The 20,828-nt window shown below is 36.1% G+C and overlaps 1 protein-coding gene across 1 annotated transcript in view; it reads right to left on the bottom strand.

Annotated features, from left to right (window-relative positions):
* LOC132311111 (uncharacterized) overlaps positions 1–2,975 on the bottom strand; it is a 32,352-nt gene extending 29,377 nt beyond the window's left edge. The window contains exons 1-4 of the mRNA XM_059808844.1: positions 2,742–2,975; positions 2,293–2,420; positions 1,138–1,307; positions 824–901 (exon numbers count right to left, since the gene is read on the bottom strand). Of these exons, the coding sequence (XP_059664827.1) occupies positions 824–901; positions 1,138–1,307; positions 2,293–2,420; positions 2,742–2,859 (494 nt within the window). The 5' untranslated portion in view covers positions 2,860–2,975. The remainder of the gene's footprint in view (positions 1–823; positions 902–1,137; positions 1,308–2,292; positions 2,421–2,741) is intronic.
* Between the last annotated feature and the right edge of the window lie 17,853 nt (positions 2,976–20,828).

Here is a 20,828-nt window from a genome sequence, read left to right as displayed (position 1 = left end):
CATGCTTGTGCCGCCCATTCCTCCACCCGATCACATCCTCCAACTTCTTTGTTGAAACGACCGATCAAGCAAGATGAAAGAACCGTTTTCCTCCCTTCGACAGACTGACTTCCCATCGATGTACAGTAACGGCCCGCGATGAGAAATTGCCGACTTCACATCCCCACAAAGTGAAATTCTTGGAATCTTTGCAATTTCTAAAGAGGATTTCATCTCAGACTAATGAAATCACGATCGCCTTGAGATCGCCCCTAGTGGGGTGAAATTGCCCTTAGTGACGTAATTAAGTGTATTTGGGTACCCACTTGCCCTTCAAATTCTATCTATGTCATCCTACATTTTGGAGTCAACAAAGTTTAAAATTATGTCCAATTAATTACCAATTTGGAATCAATTATTAAAGGACAGTTTGATCCATACCTACCAAAAAGCGAGCTAAATGGTTCAACGAAACTTCTAGAATTTTTTTGTTTCCACTTCTTTTTTTACCCTATCCAATCATCCTATTATTCCCCCTTTATGTTCTCACTATTGGAGTTTGTCCAACTAAATAAGGAGAAGCAGCAAATAAGAATTATAGAGATGATGCACACTATAGGAATGAACATTATCATGCATTAGTTAGCATGCATTTCTCATACTTTGACCTTCTTTTACAAGTACTATTAGAGTTTGTAAACTAAATACGGGAGAAGCAGCAAAGAAGAAAAGCAAAGATGGTGTATAATGTAGGAAAGAACATAAAACATGCATTAATTTGTAAGTATTTTTCATCCTCTGACAAACTTTACAAGTACTGCTTAACTGAAGAAAGTGATTGTACCCGCATCTCAATATCTCCAACGAAGGACAGTGCTGCACAAGTTCGGAAACACCAAGCGATGTGATTTTGCTGCAGTGGCTGCATACAAATTATTTCAATATAACTAAGAATTAAAGGGAAAATAATCAAAATATCACCATTCCATATTAACAAGCCAGTGTGATTAAATTTATCACTCACATAAATATTCGAGACCGGTCACACAAAATAATTATGACTCCGACATTGTGAGCAGAAAAAATTATCTATCATTTAGTTCCTGATGACTCTCACATACAATAGGCTACATTGATATGAGACTCTCGAACTTATACCTTATATCCACGGCTCGGACAGATTTGCATATTTTCGCCACTTCTGATAAGCCAAAATCAGAAACATCTGAACCAGATAAATCAAGGATTTCCCAAGAACTGTCAGCCAATGCTATAATGACGTCATCGTCCAATAATTTTCTTCTCCGCGCAATTGCTGCCATTGCCATCTGTAGTTCAAGGAGATTATTTTTATATGTCAAAAAAAAAAAAAAAGAGCAACACAAAGCTTCTTTAAAGAATTTTTTTTTACGTAAAATCTGAAACTTGCATATTTTCATCAGTAAACAGCCTTTATCATGCCACACTTCATCAAGTACTATGAAAATACAGTCTTCATCAATAAATAATTAAATATACAACGCCTTTAAGTATGAATAAGAAAGTGTTTTGAAATTAGAAAATATGAATTTTTTTACTCAGGATTATAACAACACATGACAGCACCACATAAAAAAAAAAATAAAAAAAATAAAAAAAAAAAGACCTACCTGAATGCTATATCAACACCACTACTGCGAATTAGCCCTATCTTGCCCCAAATATACTCTACAGGTGTTAATCGGTTCATGAACTAAGATAAGCGCAGGCAAGCAACTATAGAAGCCATTAAGTCATGAAGGTGAGTGGCAATTAGTACCTTGATGGTCATGCAAGGTACAGATGAAGAGTCCTTTTCATGTATATGGTACCCATCATAATGACTTACTTAAATTGAAACTAGCTATTAGATATCATATCATGGACTGAAAAGTTGAATTCCGTCTCTCCAACTAAATTTGGCCTGGTTAGCGAAGATCAACAATCACAGTGGACGCTCTTGTCTACTAGGGTTCAACTCATTTATTATTTATTTATTTTACTATTTTGATGAAAAATCATATATCACCCACCAAAGTACTTGAGAAAAGTCCAACACAATCAAACAATCTTGAAAAAGATTGGATACACATAATTAAGTGCATATTGAACATGCTAAGACAATGAATCATGGGTTTTCTTCAATCACTATTAGACATGCTTAATGAGAAAAGGTTATGCAGTAACCGACCTAAAAATTAAATTATTTCCACAGAATAGAAAAAATAAATAATACTACATGCTTTTGATACAATTTGATTATAAGTGGTTCTTCATAGGCAAAACAAATGATACCTTAATATCAGCAGGAAAGCTGGCAGCAATCTCGCCCAAGTCCTCAATGATATCCTCAAAATGCTTCCCCACAACACCCAGACATAAGCTGACCAAAGTGGGAGGTTTTGTCCTCTTAAGAGATAATACTGCCACCAACAAGCTCAACAAGTTCATAAAATCAGACTAGCCATGGTACTTAATGGGTTCAATTAAGACCCTTATCAAGAACAATATAAAGAACACTGATAGATGCATAATATTTAGGTCTATCATACCATTGCAACTCCATATAATCTATATGTGTGTGATGTCTATATCAGTGTATGTAATATTCCATACTCCAATAATTAATTTTAAAGAAACACCCATATCCATAAACAAATATACAAACACATATACAGATAGGAGAAGCCTGATTTTGTTAAAATAGATCAAAAAGAGAGAGAGAGAGAGAGAGAGAGGGGTACCGGAGGATTGAAGGGTGGGAATGGAATTGTTGGTGAACTTGGGTTTGTTAGAGCTAAGGTTCAAATCAAGTTTCTGTAACGATGTTGTTAAGGCCCCCGCGGCTTTGCCTTTTTCCATGAGAGAGAGAGTTGATGATTTTGAAATTCTGATGGGTTACGAAGCGGTCAGACAAACGGGAAATAGTCCAACCTCTTTTATCACCTGGAGCCTTTTAATTCATTCTAAAACGTACTCCATTTGTTTTATTTGTTTATTCATTCTAAAACGTATTTGTTTATTTGAATAAACCAATACAAAATGAAAATTATAATTCTAACTTAAATAAATACAATGGGTAAATTACAATCACCTTTTAAGTTTTGACTTAATTGCAAATAGACCTCAGATCTGTATTTTTTTTTTTAAACGTATTTCCCTGAGGTTTGACGTGATTTTACAAACACCTCCTCATACAAAAATTAATACTTTTTGTCAAAAAATTTGTTTAAAGTGACCAAAATAATTTTTAAGTAAGTAAAAAAGACCCTAATACCCTCATAATGTCATGAAATAAATAAAAAAAAAATTGTAATAATGAACTAAAATACCCCTTTAATAAATTATTTGTAATAATATTATATTATATTTAATCGAAGGGTTAAGTGAAAAAAAAAAAAAAAAAAAAAAAAAGAAAAAAAAAAAAAAAACCATCACTATATATACAAGGTGTGCAAAAAATCCCTTTATTAGGAAAAAAGTGCATATAACTCCATGTATTATTCATCTTTTGAGCAAATTGCCCCTTAATCACCAATTTTGACCACAATTTTTTTTTTTTAAATAAAAATTCCAAAATACACTCCTTGCTAATGCAAGCAATAAATTTTTTTTTTTCTCTAACCTTTCTCTCTCTTCAAAATCGTCTCCATCCACACACACACACACACACTTTCTACAACTGCCTGTCCGTTGCGGCAACGCGACCGCGACAAAAAGAATGTGAAAAGAAGAAAAAGAAGAGATCTAGGCGATGTGTCTTCGAGGAATACCACTGAATTGAAGGATTGGAGCATTTCATCTTATTGAGGCAATGGAATGGAGTTTTGATGCGACCAAGGGCTCGATAGGAAGACTTATAAAAGATAGAATGACCTACTAAATCTATCACCACATCCTCGGGTAGATCTAGTTATGAGCTCAAAGTGGAAAAAGTATTATTCCCACAAAATCCTTGCTGGAGTTTCTAAAAAAACTCTCTCACAAAAAGCCGACCGAGAAACTAAATGATCGAGAAACCAGAGTGGCCACATGAATCGATTGCAAGACAGAGTTTTAATGAAGACCAGCCAATTCTGACGAGGGAAATGACCAATAGATGTTCTAGCAAAATGAGAGAAGGCTCCAATAGTGAAGATCCGTCAGTCGATGCCGACGAAAAGAAATCGACGGCTATAGTAGATTTTGGCCGCATCGTGGTGATGTTGACACAATTCTGTCTTCAGTTGTGCTGATTGGTTTGGCGAGAGAGTACAATTTTCTTATACGAATTTCTGGTTCAATTTGGAAAGTTTTATGGTTAGTCAAGAGTAATTGGGTATGTGTTTGGTGATGGAAGTGGTGTTTGGTGGTGTAGATGCAAGAAATTATCTTCTTTTAATTGATAGAAAGCTTTTCTCTTACACGAAACACTCTGCCTCCTCTTTACTTCCTTACCCTATTTATACATTATTTCCCTTTACCTAATTTCACTATGTGTGGGCCAACTGGATCGATATAGGCCCAGTCCACATCAATCGTTTGACAAGTGTCACTCTCAAGAGGTGGTGGGGAATGGAAAGGACATTCAAGGGTAAATTTGCCCTTTCACCTTGCCCCATAATTTCATTATAATGATTAGGTGAAATTAATGATATGGAGATTGATACAACCGATGGCTTAGCATAATGATAGGGGCAGATTTCGAGTTAGTGGCCCATGTCCTGATACTTTGAGTGTGTCGTCATCCCATTGACCATTGCACTCGCTTCGTATTTCGCGCTAGATATATTTATAAGACTCCGATCTGCACAGAGGTCTCTCTTTGCTTGACCTCCCCTACTTCGGCGATTATTTTCACTTCTCAATTCATCAAGGTTCTTTGTCGGCAAGTTCCATATTCTTGTTTTGCCGTCCTTCCGGTGGCAAATTTTGGAAATCTTGCTCTATCTTTTTGTCACCCGAGGTCAGTTCTTCTACTTCGCTTGTTTCTATAGTTTTTGTCCTTTTGTTTCTTTATTTCATTATTCCTTTCCCCTCTTCGACGAAGTTCTTCTCCCTATTTTCTTCATGGTCCTTGATCTAGATAATCTTCGCTCTCGGTGAGAGATTTCGGGGGATGTTCACCTTAGGCACTGCCCTAGAAGTCTCAACATTAAAACCGGTGTTGGCCTTGCCTAAGGGGATATCCTCTTTTCTGCCGTTCACCTGAACGTGCTTAGGTTTCCTTTGCACCTTTTTTCACGTAGTCCTTAATAAGTTAAATGATATGCGCTAAATATTTCATATTCAAGTGCCCTTAATTGCATGTTTTAGTCTATTTAGTTTATCAATAAAGTGTATATCACAGGCTTTTGTGTGTTTTGTCTATTTTCAGGGCTTATCTCCAAAAAGGAATAAAAGCGAGGTTTTACTGAATCTCAATGAACATGGGTTATGGCGAGCTGAAGAATCAACCAAAATGGGTCTTAGGACCATTAACAAGCTCAGCTTGAGGAAGGAAATCGACCTGAGAAGCCGGGCAAGGAAGATGAAAGCCATTTGAAGAACAAGGCTTGCGTTTAAACATAGCCTCCAAGAGCATTCTTGGCATTTGGACGCCCTGTGGAAACGTGGCTCAGCAATTGCAAATTCATAAGATATAAAATTCCAGTAGCCACAGAAATTTGCATCCGGACGCCCATCTCTGCGTTCGAACGCCCCATGCTAGAAGGTTGCAGCACAAGCACCCCAACGCATGCAAGACATACAGCATGCCAAGTTACGTCTGGACGCCCACCTACGAATAAATGTGCTGATTTGAATTTTCAATTATTTATCTCTCTTTCTTCCACTTGAATGCACGATTTTTAGGGAGTTTGAACCTTTAGTTTGACTATTAAAGGGCTATATACATATCTCTATATTTTTAGGGTTCTTGAGTGTTCTTGAGAAGGGCTGCTATGAGGTTGACGATGAAGGCTTCTTCTTCTCTCCTTGGGGCTTCTACAAGTTCCAGAATGAGCTAAATCCCCTCCTAGGGGGTTAAGGTAGCCTTGACCAAGTAATCATGTAGTATTTTGTATTTCAATTTGAGGAAATGATATTGTATATAATTGATTTCATGAATAAGAAGATGATTTATCTGAATTAGTGTTTTTACATAAAAATGGTGTATTATCTGAATTGAATTCCTATATATGAGTATGTTTATATACAATTCTTGTCTTAGAAACCATATTTGTATAATTATACTCTTGATTTTCTCATAGTGACAATGAGATTGAATTCATGAAATGGCTTTATTGGCATGTTATGTTAGAATTTGGATAAATTATGCCAAGGGAAGATGGACTATGTTACACGTTTAGATAAATTTAGTTAGGTAGATGGTTCATACCTACTGAAGATAGTTTATACTAGATGCTTGACTTTCATGTGCTAAAACTTACAATTTTAAGACCTTGATAGGCCATGCCTATGGAAGATGGCTCATACCACAATCTAGTTTAGGTGGATGAGCCATTTTAACCAAAGATGGGTTATGCTTAGTTTTGAATTGTACGAATTTCTGGAAAATGTTGTAGTTGTTTTATATTTCTACACATTATAGTTATATATAATTATTTTCCCCAAGTTGATTGCATAGAAGCATGTTTATGAGGTCTTGGTGAACTCGATTCCTTAGTTTCATCTCCTTTTTGTTTAAACCATTGATTTCATTTTAAATTCTGTTTTAAATTTATACTAAGTGACAAACCAACCAATCATCAATCCAATTTGTGACACTTATCAAACTCGAAAGTAATCTTTGAATTTTGATTGCCATAAGTTACCAATCTTCGTGGATCTATACCCTTACTTAGCCATTTTCTACTTGAATTTGTGCTATATGGTTTATATTGATACACCGCTTAGTTCACATCATTGAACCTCTCTTCGCTACAAGTGAATCCCATTTTCTTTAAGATCATGTCTGTTTTGGTGCTTTTAAATCAGGAGAGAAATATATATCTAAACATTTTGGATCTTCTTCTTTTTTTTTTTTTTTTTGGTTATAAAGTATGTAAAATTTGGCACACCAAGAAGTACTATCACCTTTTCCCCATGCCAGGTCTATCGTTCTGCCATAATAACCCTGAATCGGAGAAGGGTTGGAAAAAGAATATTATAGCTGTTAGAGGGAACTAAAAAGTTGCCTCTTTTGAGCGTTATCCAATTCCAACTATTTTTAATGACTGTTTCGTCCTTTTGTATAAAAAGTATAAAAAACACAAAAACGAGTGTGTCTGTGAAGTCTGCCTTCCTTGTTTTTGCTTATTCATTTGTCATCATATTGACATTTCTTATAATCTTCTGGACTTTAGTATTTGTAGAGCCAAGCTTTGTTATTTGGAGCTGAACTTGTGGAACAATGTCCCTTCATCCTCAGATTTCATAACCCCAGAGTTTTTCTGTAATATCTCTTTTGAGGTAATTTGCATAGACGAGTTGCAGATCCCTTCGTTCAGGAGGAACAAACATTTGCCTCGGCTCAATTAGGTTACTACTGGTCAAACGGGTGATGCCCAGCCCCAACAAATCATTCAGGCCCGATCACAGGGAAAAAGGCCCACTCAGTCGGATGATGGCAAGGGACTCGATAACGTCCCATTGGCTCAGCGGCAAAGAGTTGGTCGCTCAATCAGTTTGGCAGATGAACCCAATGTGACGGCTCATCCGGGCGTTGTTATACGTGACATTGGGTCCTTTTTTGGTGGCACTCCCTGTCCCGTTACTGTCATGCCATGGATTCCAAAGCTAGTTAGGACGGATGGGTCCTTGGTTACAGTCGGGGATACTATTTTTAAGCATGGGTCCACTGCTCTGGCCTTTTATTAGAACATGTGGACCCCTCGTGACATTCAAGTCTAAAGAGGTTTAAGCAGGAAAATGATGTTCTTCCGGTTCTCTCTTTCAGCTATAGAGGTATTCCAAATTCTCATATTGTCCGTTTATTGTGTGGCATTGCACGCTCGTTCTGTCTATACTTTGAATTTGATAGTTACCTCTTTTTGCTATGCATACCTTGTTTGGGATAGCCATTATGCAGTGGACTATAGAGGTGGCTGACCAGAATATGGCAACCCTGACTTCAGGCTGCAGGAAATTGGGGTTTCACTTGAAGGGGGTGAAGGCCCAATTGGTAGAGTCCGAGCAGAAGCGATCGGATATGAAGAAGGAGAGAAATGATCTTCTGGCCGCCCTAGAAAAGGAGCGAGTCATCCGTGTTTTATGGAGAAGAAATTATCGGATAATCGGGTTGCTTTACTTAATGTGATTAGCAGAGTGGAGAGGGGCGTCAAGGCACTGCACACTCGCTTCTCTCAAGTTGGGGCCATTAGGTACGTACACGACTATAGGGATAGATTCACTGATAGTTCGCCTCCTGAGGGTTATAAGAAGTCGTATGATGATCCTGATGACTGCGACGCTGACTTGCAGATCGTTCCTTTAGGTATCTATTCAGATCCTCCTGCTATAAAGATATTGTCGCTTATAGGGACTTTCAACATGTCCTTGTCTCCCCGCTTAATGGTACTGCTATTAGGGCACCCATCGTTCAAACTGAAGCCGAGTCTGATTAAGTCTATGATGGACAAGCCTTGGCTCTTACAGAACATGTGGTTGACTTGGAGTCTCCTTTTCATGCACAGAACTCCCAAACTGAATAGGAGAGTGTTTAACAAGATGAGGAGGCTGCTAGTTCTTAGGTATTATGTTTTTTTATAACGATATAGATGGAACCTATTGATGAGAGCTGAAAAGTACACATTTAAACCCCTTAAGCTTGAGTATTCTAGGACCTTTATCTATCTTATTTATCCGTTTTAGTACTTATTTGTGTTTTATCTATTTCAGGTCAATAATGTTAAAATGGGCTAAAAATGAGTTCTTAAGGCCTTTTTGGAGTCAAACTAAGTCTTAGCGATGATCCGGAGCAAAAAGAGGCTGATTTGGAGCAAAAAGAGGCTGATACTGAAAAGCTAAAAAGTTGGATGGATCGTAGAAAAAGTTGGATCGATCGAAAAAAAGTTTGATCGATCGAAAAAGTTGGATCGATCGAAAATAAGTTGGATCGATCGAACTGGACATACTGGCAGCAAGCTGTCACTTTTTCCGTGCGCGCCCATTTGTAAAAGAGGATTTTTAGCTTTTATCATTTTATTTTCTACATTGTAATTTTTATTTTCTCTCTCTAGAAAAGTTAGAGATTAGGGTTAGAAGAAAAGAGAGAAGTGGAGGCACATCTCAAGAACACATCTCTAAATCTACTATCTCTCCATCTCTAGAGCTTAAAAGAAGAAGAAGAAGAAGAAGAGGAAGAAGAAGATGGAACCATGTTTGGAGCTTGATTCCATGACTACATCCACCTCCTCCATGATTGACTAGATCTACACTTAGGGCTTGGATGAGCCCTAAGTCTTGTGTAATCTAAACCCTTGTATTTCTATTTTAGGGGATTTATATATATATTGTTGTGATTAGTGTTCTAGCCTTGTGAATTTCATGAATCTTGATATATTTCTATGATTTCCATGGTCTAATTCTTCCTATTAATTCTCTAGTTTATTTACATGTCTATGTGTGATTAAATTAGGAATTATGTCTCACATGATTCATATGGGTTAATTCTTCCATTGATTCTCTATTTTAATTACATGTTGTCTTATGTGTGATTATTTGGGAAATTGATCTCTACACTAGTTTTTCTATATTAATTGCATGTCTATGTGTGGTTAATTGAGAATCTAGTGATGGCTTGACATTAGTGCTTAATGGAATGCTCTTGTTATGTCTCTTAATGGTTCATACTTATTCCTTGATGGATTGTGCCTCTCCTTTAGTTTATTTTCATGCTAGTAGTGTAGTTGTAGTGTAGTGTTAGATGGGGAGACAATTCATGCTTGTTCTTTGATGTTCCATGTTTTTGAATGCAAGAAGCATATGCTCTAATATTGTGGTGTAATGGAATTTTGAGCTTAATGAAGGATTAATGACTTGTTATGATATATTGTATCTTTCACATGTGTTTAGACAATATATTCCTCTCCCAATAGATATATTGTGGCCTCTCACATGATGTTTAGACAATACATGTTTAACTAAGTCATCCTTGTGAATTATTTGGACTATGAGCTTAATGAAAGGTTTAATGACTTGATTTGATATTTTGTTCTCTTCACATGTTGTCTAGACAATATATTCCTCTTCCAATAGATATATTGTAGCCTTTCACATGTTATTTAGACATTATACACTTGTTGAGTCACCTTTGCTAGTCGAACCAATTTTGTTCACAACAATGTATTCCCCATTAATGGAAAGCAAGTGGTTAATTACATGAGCTTAGTGGTGATTCCAACACCCTAAGTCCTCTCTTCTCATCTCTTAAATCCTTATCTCTACTTAGTTTTACTTTTATTGCATTTTAATTAATTCTTTTCTAGAAGTAATCAACCAGCCCAACTCTCTTTTGCAATCATTTGGTACGCTAGAGTCGAAGTTGAAATTCCAACACGTATAATCCCTTGGGATGATCCCACTCACTCTTGCTACGTTAGTAGTGGTATTGGTAGTGGTTTTTATAAATTTAAATTTGACATAAAAGGCTTTTCTTGAACCACACATTCACTACATTTAGTTTGGCGTTTACAAGCGACCTCGTCACCTATTTTTTGATGTGATGGTGTTTTTATCAATGACAATAGGGATATTTTGCATTGGTTTCTTTTGATTTTTTTTAAATCATTAATCGTGTAAGGGTATTTTTAATCAAGTGTCTTACGATTGGTATGTGTTATCATCTAACATTATGACCTGCTCATATTATCACTTGTTGGGATTTCCTAAGTGTTTGGCTATCAGCATGTGGTGCCATTGCGACTGACACTTGTTAGACTTTGTCCAAGAGTTTGGCGATCGACATGTAGTGCCACTTGCCACTAATACTTGTTGGAAATTTTCCAAGTGTTTGGCAATCGGCATTCGGCATGTGGTGCTACTTGCTACTTACGCTTGTTGGAATTTTTCCAAGCCTTTAGCAATCGGCATGTGGTGCCACTTGTCATTGATGACTGTTGGAATGTTTCCAAGCCTTTGGCGATCGGCATGTGGTGCCACTTGCCACTGACGCTTGTTGAAAATTTTCCAAGTGTTTGGCGATCGACATGTAGTGTCACTTTCCACTAATACTTGTTGGAATTTTTCCAAGTGTTTTGCAATCGGCATGTGGTGCCACTTGCCACTAACACTGGTTGGAATTTTTCCAAGTGTTTGGTGATCGACATGTGGTGCCACTTGCCACTGTTTTGTGCTTGGCGATCGGCACTGTGCCTCTCGTCACCATTATTTTAGCTAAAAATTAGAGAATTTAATATGACCATTTGATAGCTAGAAAGAGCATTTCATTTATAGGTTTTCCAAAATAGTTGTCAATTTTGGCTCTCTAATTGCCTTACATTTAAATAATTCTTAAACAAAAAACACTAAGAAGGAGTGGTGACCTACTTCTTTTGCTGATAGTACCTTTTAAGATATGTGGCATTCCATGGCTTATCCACCTGCCTTCCACCAAAGCGTCTTGAGCCTATATGACCCATTTCCCACAATTTTTGCAATTTTTATGGTCCTTCCCATGGTTGTTTCATCTTTGGAACTATGCCCACTACCCTTTTCAATACCAGCTTTTCCAAGACAAAATTCATGTGCTTTACTTTCCTGTTATGATAGTTCATCAATGTTTGTTGGTATGAGGCGAGCGTAATCGCTGCTGACTCTTTCTTTTCCTTAAGTAAATCATGGTTAAGTTAGAGCATCTTGTCATTTCCTTCTTTGTTCCATGCTAGGGTTCCCATAGTTTGCAGTGTCTGCTCAATCAGGATGATAACTTCCGAACCATATGTTATGACGAACGGGCTTTCTCCTGTAGGGCTTCTTAGTGTTGTTCGGTATGCCCATAAGATGTTTGGGAGCTCATCTAATCACTTGCCCTTCTTATCCTCCAGTTTCTTCTTTATTCAATCGAAGATTGTTCTGTTAGTGATCTCCGCCTGCCCATTCCCCTGGGGTGGCTTACGGCTGCCAACTGATGAGTTCACATTTTATTCATTTTTTTCCCTAAATTTATATTAGTTAGTATTTTATTTTTATTTATTTTAATTAATTAGTTGATTTTTATATTTATTTATATTATTTGTAATGTCTACCAAAAAGAAGAAAAATAGATAAATTGTAGAAAGAAATTAGTGGAAAATAGGAAGTTGGCTACAGGATACAAAAGAGTATATATATATATATATATATATATATATATATATATATATATATATAATTTTTTTTCTAGTTAACATGTAACACTAGGAGCAACTCACTAAAGATGGCTGAATCTTTAGCCTATTTCTTCAGAGGTCTCAGGTTCAACTCTCCAATGTGTAAAATTTGAGTATATTTTTGGTCAAATATCCCTTTCAGCTGCCACATCATCATATAAGGCCGTCCTGCTACGTCATCATCTGGACCCACCAATGCCACATCATCAAATAAGCCCACCAGTTGCTACTTGTTATGTGTTTTATAATTTTTACTACTTGCAATAGAACGAATCCTTATAGGATAGCACTATAGAGAGGGTGTCGAACCCATAGGGAGATGAGAATTTATGTTTAGCCTTTAATTAATTTCTACTGGTTCACAGATAACTGGTTGAAGTGTTTGATTGGTTGACATGATTAAAAACTGAAATTAAACTAAATTAAACTAAGTGATTAGAGAGAGAAATCTTAGGGCTTTGACTTCACCACAATAATCATATTATGGTTAATTGTTTCAACTCTGGGGATTTAACAAATTATATTTTATATGAATTGAACTCAATAACATTCGTTCAATTCAGGTTTTAAAGAAAGATATTTTATAAAATTTAGTTAACTATAATCTGCGGTTAGCATGGACTATCCACCTACCTACTCTAACTACTTTGTAAATAAGCCATCTTTTCTAAGCATAAACTATGAAAACATTCTTTTATAAAAACGTTGCAACACCATTATATGACCTCTATTCTTATGTCTGGCATGGCTCTGCCAGATACCGTCTAATAAGAATAGGTTGAGAATAGAGAACAAACAGTTATATCTAAGATAAGGTAATAACAGTTTGTAATCTATTTAAAGTATTAAATCCAATTGAGTTGTCTCAATTGCTTAAAATCATATAATAAAAAACATAATATACATTAAATAATCCCAGAGTTAAGAACAATCAAACCATAATACTAGATTGGGTTACATCAGTGTCCTAAGAGAGTGTAATGACCCGGTCATTTTCCTCCCTTTCCTTTTTCTCAAATTTTACGGATAAATTTTTTCTGTTTAATTTTCTTTTTTGAGTTCTATTTCTCATCACTGAGTGTCGTCTCGAGTGCTTGGAAATAGTTTTCGAGACTCTTTTGTTCGGATTGACAACTTCCTTTAAGGACCGAGTCATTTCCACATTTTCATTTTTTCGACGCTATTCACTTTTCGTCCTTTCTCTATTTCGTCTTTTCCCCATTTGTCACTGTTTGGCATAACCTCAATTTTTATGCTCGGAGTTGGTTTTTGACTTCACGTGCCTTCATTTTAAGTGGTTTCCACGAAATAAGTATCTTTACTTTTGTAAAAAAGTACTCTAGTTGCTCCCGGTATCCATAGGGGCATGGATGCATAGTTTTTCATAATCTTTTTCTTTTCTTGGGGTGTTTTTCTTAAATATATTTTGAAGATATTTTATTTTAGGGGTTTTTAAGAAAATATTTTTGGAAGATATTTTCATTCTGGGTTATTAGTGTAGTTTTAACTTTTTAGAGTGGCCATTGTGCATTAATGAAAGTTAATACAAAAATGCCTCGTTTTGAGCCTAGATCCTCGTACAGGATTCATTTTCACTTTTCGTCGAGTCGTGTACTCTTAGAATTGCCTTTTGGTCGTTTTCCCCCAGTTTCAGGGTTTCTGGCCCTAGTTGCCGGCGAACTTGTTCGGGGCATATCTCTCTACTCGGGACTCGATTTTTGACAGTGTTTCTTCCGTTGTTCATATTTTCTCATTTCGGTTCTTTTTTGTTCACAGAGTTTTGTCATTTGAGTGCGTCTGCTCAAATTCCACTTTTTCGGACCCGGAGGGACCCATTTGGGGCACTTTTAGGGTTTTTCTATAAATAGGGGACTTAAAGTCAAAAAAATCGGATTTCATCATCTTCCTCCCCTCTCTTGGCCAGATTCCATGGCAGCCGTGGCTACCACCTTCTCTCTCCTCCTTTGAAGCTCTTCCCTCGTGTAAAACGCCATAGTGCCTTAGTGTTTTGTGTTCGCCTTGACAACGCACACCTTTCCCCCTTATTAGAACCCATTTTTGACCATTATTCGAGTTCGGGTTTGAAGTCAAGTTGTGATTTTCATGGGGCTTTCTTGGGATTCTTGTCCATCGTGTTGTCCCCGACAAAACCCCGAAGTATCGTCGAATTCGGAGCACTTTTCTTTCGGTGGGGATTTGAGATTTTTATCTCAAATTGAGTTAGGGGGTGTTATAGTTTATATTCTTGATGTATTACATGCTATTGATGCTTATATAATTCATTTACATGCTTTGGTATAAAATCTAGAGATTTTATTATTTATTTTTCTTGTATGAGATTTGATTTTTTCGGTTGATTATAGCTTGGTTTAAATATGTGGTATGGAATTAAATTACCCCTTGACATGGTCATTGACATATATTAAATTGAGAGCCTTTGAACAAGTATTGAAAGTTTTATTTAATATTTTTCTTGAATGAAAGATTAATTCACGTGGCCTCAACTAGCTTGAAATTAACATGTGTTGTTATATTATATTAGGCCCTAGCATGCTCTTCAACATAGGTAAATTTAAGAGTAATCGGAGATGTTTTGAAATCTAGTAATATTTAATTAATTTGATTAATTAATTTATTCCATGTGCACTGTTCACTCCATTGGATTTTCGACTTGATATTCTTGATGTGAATGCCATATACTTTCACATATATTAAATCGAAAATATTTGATTAGATTTTGAAACCTTTTATTTAATTATTTTCTAGTATTAAAGTTTAATACTCATGGCCATACCTTGCATGGAATTCACTTGTATCATGCTTTTAAATCAAGTCTTGACATGTTGTATAACATATATTAATTTGAGATCATTTGGATAAATTTCAAAATCTAGAGATTTTAATTAAATGAATTAATTAAAATCCATTCAATGGCTCATTGGTCTTGATTAAGTTTCCAACTTCGTATTCATGCTTTCCTTGACAAGTTCTTTCACATGTATCAAATTGAGAATAATCGGATAAGTTTTTAAGACTTGCATTTATTTATTTCCTTTGTATGGAATCTAATTCACATGGTTGTATCTCGTATGAAGTGAACTTGTAACTTGACATTGAACTTGTCCTTGATATATCTTGTTCATAGAACATTGGACTTGCCTTGTAATCTTGATGATTTAATCCCTTTAGTAGATTAAATTCCCTTTTATGCTTCCATCGAGTTAATCATGCTTTGATATTGAACTCTTGTCAACTTATGAATCGGACTCGTATTTCATGGACTTTTATCTTTTTATTAAGTATTGTGACCCCTGGTACCTAGGTTTCATTAATGTACTTAATGAACATGGACATTTGTCTTGGACTGGTTTAATTACACATGTGTTGTTTAGTAAGTAATTGAATCATGTATCTTATACTTGTGGTATATTTACTTCAATAGATTTCTTGTGCTATATATCTTGGTTCTAGTCTATATAGATGCACACTGTGATTTCTTGACATTTCACATGTCATCATAGTTGAGAACTTAGGGCATGACTTGTGTGTTCCAAAATCTTGGTTGTGCATGAAACGTAGTTAATGCATTTCTTGTATTTTGATACAATCTTGACTTGCACAACTTGTTGATTTTGGGACTTGGGATACCAATCAAGAATTGACATGGCTAGAACTTGGTTCTAGTACGGGAGAAAGAGAGATCCCTACACTACAGTGCGCACTAGGGGAAGGTACCCATGGGTTAGTAGTCCTAAAGTGATCCCAAGAGTACGGTTTTAATTCGGGCGATATCCGAGTATCCACATTGGTTGATTTCACTATTTAAATTTCAAGTTGCTATTCCTTGAAGATTTAAAACTTGTCATGTTATGTGAAATGCTCAAATCCTGTTAATTGTATAGATATTATGCCTTGTCCTTGATTTCATATATTACTTCTATCGTGTTAATTGGAATGCTCCAATCATGTTAATTGCATTGATAATGTAATTATTGTTAACTTATATCCGAGTATACCTTTTGTCGTGTAAATTGGTATGTCCCAATCATGTAAATTGCATTGATAATGTGATCCTTGTATTCTAGTATTCTCTTGTCGTGTTGTATGGATTATTCCAAATCTTGCTTAATTGTATTGATGATGCAATTCATATTGATTTATATTCAAGTATCCTTCTTATCATGTTCTTTGGATTATCCCAACCTTGATTCATTTCATGTATGTATATGTATCATGATTCTTGTTGATTTCACTCTAAGGTAGCTTAGGATGCTCCTTGAGTCTCATCTTGACCTAGACGTTAGGTGGCATGAGCCCTTTAACATGTTTCACCTTAAGGTGATAAATTTGTAAAATGCTAGATCGATGCATGCTCATTTACTACGAGTAGCTTTATGTTACTCACCCTGAAGTTACTGGGGATTTGTTTCAGGTACGAAGACTAGGTTCGTGAAGCTCATCATTCTTTGGATGACTTGTAACTTTTAGTTTCTATTTTATGCAAGTGTTAGCATGAAATGTCATTTTTGTAGCCTTATATGTCAAAACTTATATTCTTTGATTCTATATATGTAATGTGTACATAAGTACACTCTTTTCAATGTATTTGACATGTATAAGATAAGGCCGGAGGCCAATGACATGTATCTGTATTCTATGCACTTTTGTTTTCAAGGTTCACTATGAAAATATTGAAAAATCACAAGTATGAAAATATTAACTTTTGCATCGGGTGTGGAAATTCCATTCTTTTTCTTTCATAGGGTCTCTAGGATCATGTATGAGGTGTGGCCAAGGGCCAAACACCATTTTGTTCTAGGTTTCGCATTTTAGTTCCATTTAAAGCATTTTAAGGCATTTTTGGCCATTAAGAGGTCATATTTTGCATTTAGGACATTTTGAGGCCGCGGACCATTGGGAAGCGTCTTCAATTTCTTTTTACATTTTTGTGCATGTCCACATTTCACAAAACTCTTAAGTTTCAACTTTTGACCTATTTTTGGGCGATTTTATGAATTTTTATGAAAAATTCATGCATAGGGTGTCATTTTGAGTTCCTCTTTGTTTTGGCATGATTTGAATGCTTTAATAATGCTAAGGGATGTTTTCAAATGTGTTTGGATCATGTAGAATGCATGTAGAACCTTAGAGACAAACTGGGCACCATTTTCACACATTGCAACAGCTATTCATAGCTGCAGCAGATGTGTCGGTCGGCTGATGAGGATCCATCAGCCAGTTGACAAGCGTCGAGACCCCATTCCAATAGGCTTTTCATGAAAATCATCATTTTGGCCAGCCGATGATTGGGCTTCGGTTGACCGATCCTCCTTAGAACCCTTTTCTTCATTTTTTCCTTGGACAATTTTCTTGCATTAACTTCATGGGATCATATCTCACTCGTTTCAAATCCAAATTAGGTCGTTCTTAACTCTAAACTCAAGAGCTTGAAGTTAGATTTTCAATAGTACCAACCACACATCAAAACTTTATCTACAGTGTGAGTTATTCTAGTTTTAGTGAGATAGGTTCGTAGTAACTCTTAAACGAAGTAGGCCACTTCGTTTTAATTCCATATATTTTCTGTTCGGACTCAGAATCATGCGATTCTTGAGTCTAACTTCGCTCATTTTTCATTGTTTTTTCAATAGTGTGCACGGTGGCACCCATTTCTATGTGAAATAACCATTTTGCCCTTGGTTCATTTCTTTTCGGGTTTGGCATTCTTGCTTCATTTGCTTGGTTCATTTAAGTTTCGTGGCTTCATGGAGAGTCATCTTGGTGCCTTAAGGGTGCTGTACATCTCTTGAGGCGATTTTGTTTTATTTTTTGCTTCCGCATCTTGGATCCGTTTTGTGTTATCGCAGGACACACTGGGTTTAAAAATTCAGGGTTGTCACAGAAAGGGATTAGCTACTTTTGACGATGTTGGATATCATCTATGTTAGAGTTGTCTCCATCGTCACGGTCGGCACTTATCTTCTCAGGATCTTCACCTTCTAAGGTTGTGAAAACCCTAAAAGCCGCTACCACAGTATCAGCCTTTTTAAATAATACAAGAAAAATTGACCTCTTTTATCAGGGCTTGTGCCTTATTTTATAGAAGAAAATAAAAGCTTGGTGGGCTTTTAGGTCTTCTAGCCCATCTGGAATGAGATATGACTTGTAAAGAAAACAATCCCGTACCTTAAATCTGACATGTCATGGAAGGCTTAAGCTTTAGGAACAAGGGCTCGAGCTTTAAGGTTCGGGCTCAAGCTGTGGGAACAAGGCTCGAGCTTTTCTGGATTGGTGCTCGATCTTCACTTTAACACTTAGCCAAATTTCTTCAACTATTTTCTGAAGCATCTTTTTCTTCAACACTTAGAATATTCTCGGGCTTCATCTCTTTTAACATTGCTCGATCCAAGCTTCATGGGCTCAAGCACTAGGTACCAGGCTCGAGCTTTTGGTAATCAATACTTGAGCTTTGAGTAATGGTGCTCGATCCTTGAGGTTAGGCACGAGGCCCTGGGAGTTTGGTTCTTCATTAAATTAACTCTTCAAGTTTCGACGTCTTGTGCTCGAGCTTGAGGGTCAAGGCTCGAGCACCCTATGGTTGGGCTTGAGCACCCTGAAGGTAAGGCTCGAGCTCTAAGGTACAAGGCTCAAGCTTTAATGCCTTGTTGACTTTTCTTCTTTGACTTGTAGGGCTCGAGCCTCAAGACTTGGGCTTGAGCCTCAAGACTTGGGCTTGAGCTTTGGATCTTGAATTCCTCCAAACTTCACCATTTAAGCTTTCGATTTACTCTGAATGATCGTCAATGACTCTGTAAGCTTCGATATCAGTCTTTTCATCATAAAATCCCGATTTTAACTGTTTCTCTGGGAAAGTACCTATAAACATACATTAACCATAAATTAGTCTAACAATGGATAGAAGTATTACTTTAGGCCTTAACATATGTATATTTAGGGACTTGAATATACAAATATCCAGCGCTCATCACACCTCTAAACTTACATATTGCTAGTCCCTTAGCAATACAGAACTAAAAAGCCGCTTTCGTGGGAATTATGGTTGCATTTAGCTTATGCAACAAACCATTAAACCCCTAGGTTACCCCTAGTGGACGAGTTGTAGTCTCGTGAGGTTTCCAGTGAAAATACCCACAAACTTCTCAAATCAGTACCTTAATTGCACAGTAAGCTCATTCAAACCTATTTTCCAATCATATTATCCCTACAGTTCATTAATTAGTCAAATATAGCAAGTACAACTAATCATATAATCAAAAAAACTTTCAACTTCTAATTTCAATTTAATAACCATGGTCCCCATATGTCAGTTTAATCATTCATTCAACAATCTTAATCTCCAAAACACTTTTTTGAAAGTGATCCTACAATTCAACGTGTGGCTTACTATCCATACTTGCATTCATTCCTAGCTATTCCTCAATTCACAGGCAAACTTTTCTAATTCCAACTCCCAAGGCATTTATTAATAATTTTTTTTTCGAGGTATGCATCTTTTCAAAAAGGATACTGTGCAATGTTCAGGTCTATTAAGCTTTCTAAATTACCCATGTAACGAACTTTCAACCAATGACTCCCAGACCAGACGGTCTTAGGTCATTAAGTGATAAAGCACCCCTCCGGACCTAATTGTTCAAGTAATCTAGGTAACCTAAACCCCTTATGTAATAAGCTTTTAGCCAACGACTCCCAGACCAGATGGTCTTAGGGCATTAGGTGTCAAAACACACTCCTAAGGACTTAATCACTCAAGCAATCTAGGTACAGACCTGAACTTGATCATTTTCTACTTCTTTTCGTCATTTTTTTCTTTTCTTTCATTCACATTGGTGAAGAATTTTTTTTTTTCTTTTTATTGCATTGCATATATACCAATCTTTTTTATTATTATTTTTTCAATCTTTTTATTTTTTTATTTTTTTTTAATGCATTGGTTATCAAAATTATCAAATCTACCTTCTCATCTCAGTTTAACTCAAAACAAAACAAGACTTTTAATATTTACCCCACAGAATTCATGCAAGTGTGGATATGTGTAAAATGTAGCATTTCAAAGTTTAATTTCATTAAACAAGGATTATCCTAACAGAGTAGACCACATGCCACCAACTGATTTCAAAATTTTTAAGAATCCCTTTTCACAATATTTTAGCATATAAACCATATCTAACCAACATCAGACTGCAAACGGAGTATATAACAATCAACAGTCACAAACGTATGCTAATAACATCAAATATCATATCCTATCCTTATGTTTTAAAAATTTTCTCAAGTCCCAAATTACCTTACCCCCAAACTTATTGTGCACATTGTTCTCAATGTGGGAGAACAAAAGAGAGTTAGAAAGATATTACCAGATAAGCAGACCTACAAAGATAGACCAAAATGAAACTTAGAAGGGTAAATTGGGACATCACCCCTAAACTTAATCTGTAGCGTCTGGCAAAATCAATAAACTCCAAAACATATCAGAGTATTGTA

This window comes from Cornus florida, unplaced genomic scaffold (genome assembly GCF_030987335.1).
Source record: "Cornus florida cultivar Cherokee Brave unplaced genomic scaffold, ASM3098733v1 CherokeeBrave_3.0.0_Hap2_Chr06, whole genome shotgun sequence".
NCBI lineage: Eukaryota > Viridiplantae > Streptophyta > Magnoliopsida > Cornales > Cornaceae > Cornus > Cornus florida.
The sequence above is the reverse complement of the archived record's forward strand: the minus strand, read 5'-3'. Positions and strand labels throughout refer to the sequence as shown.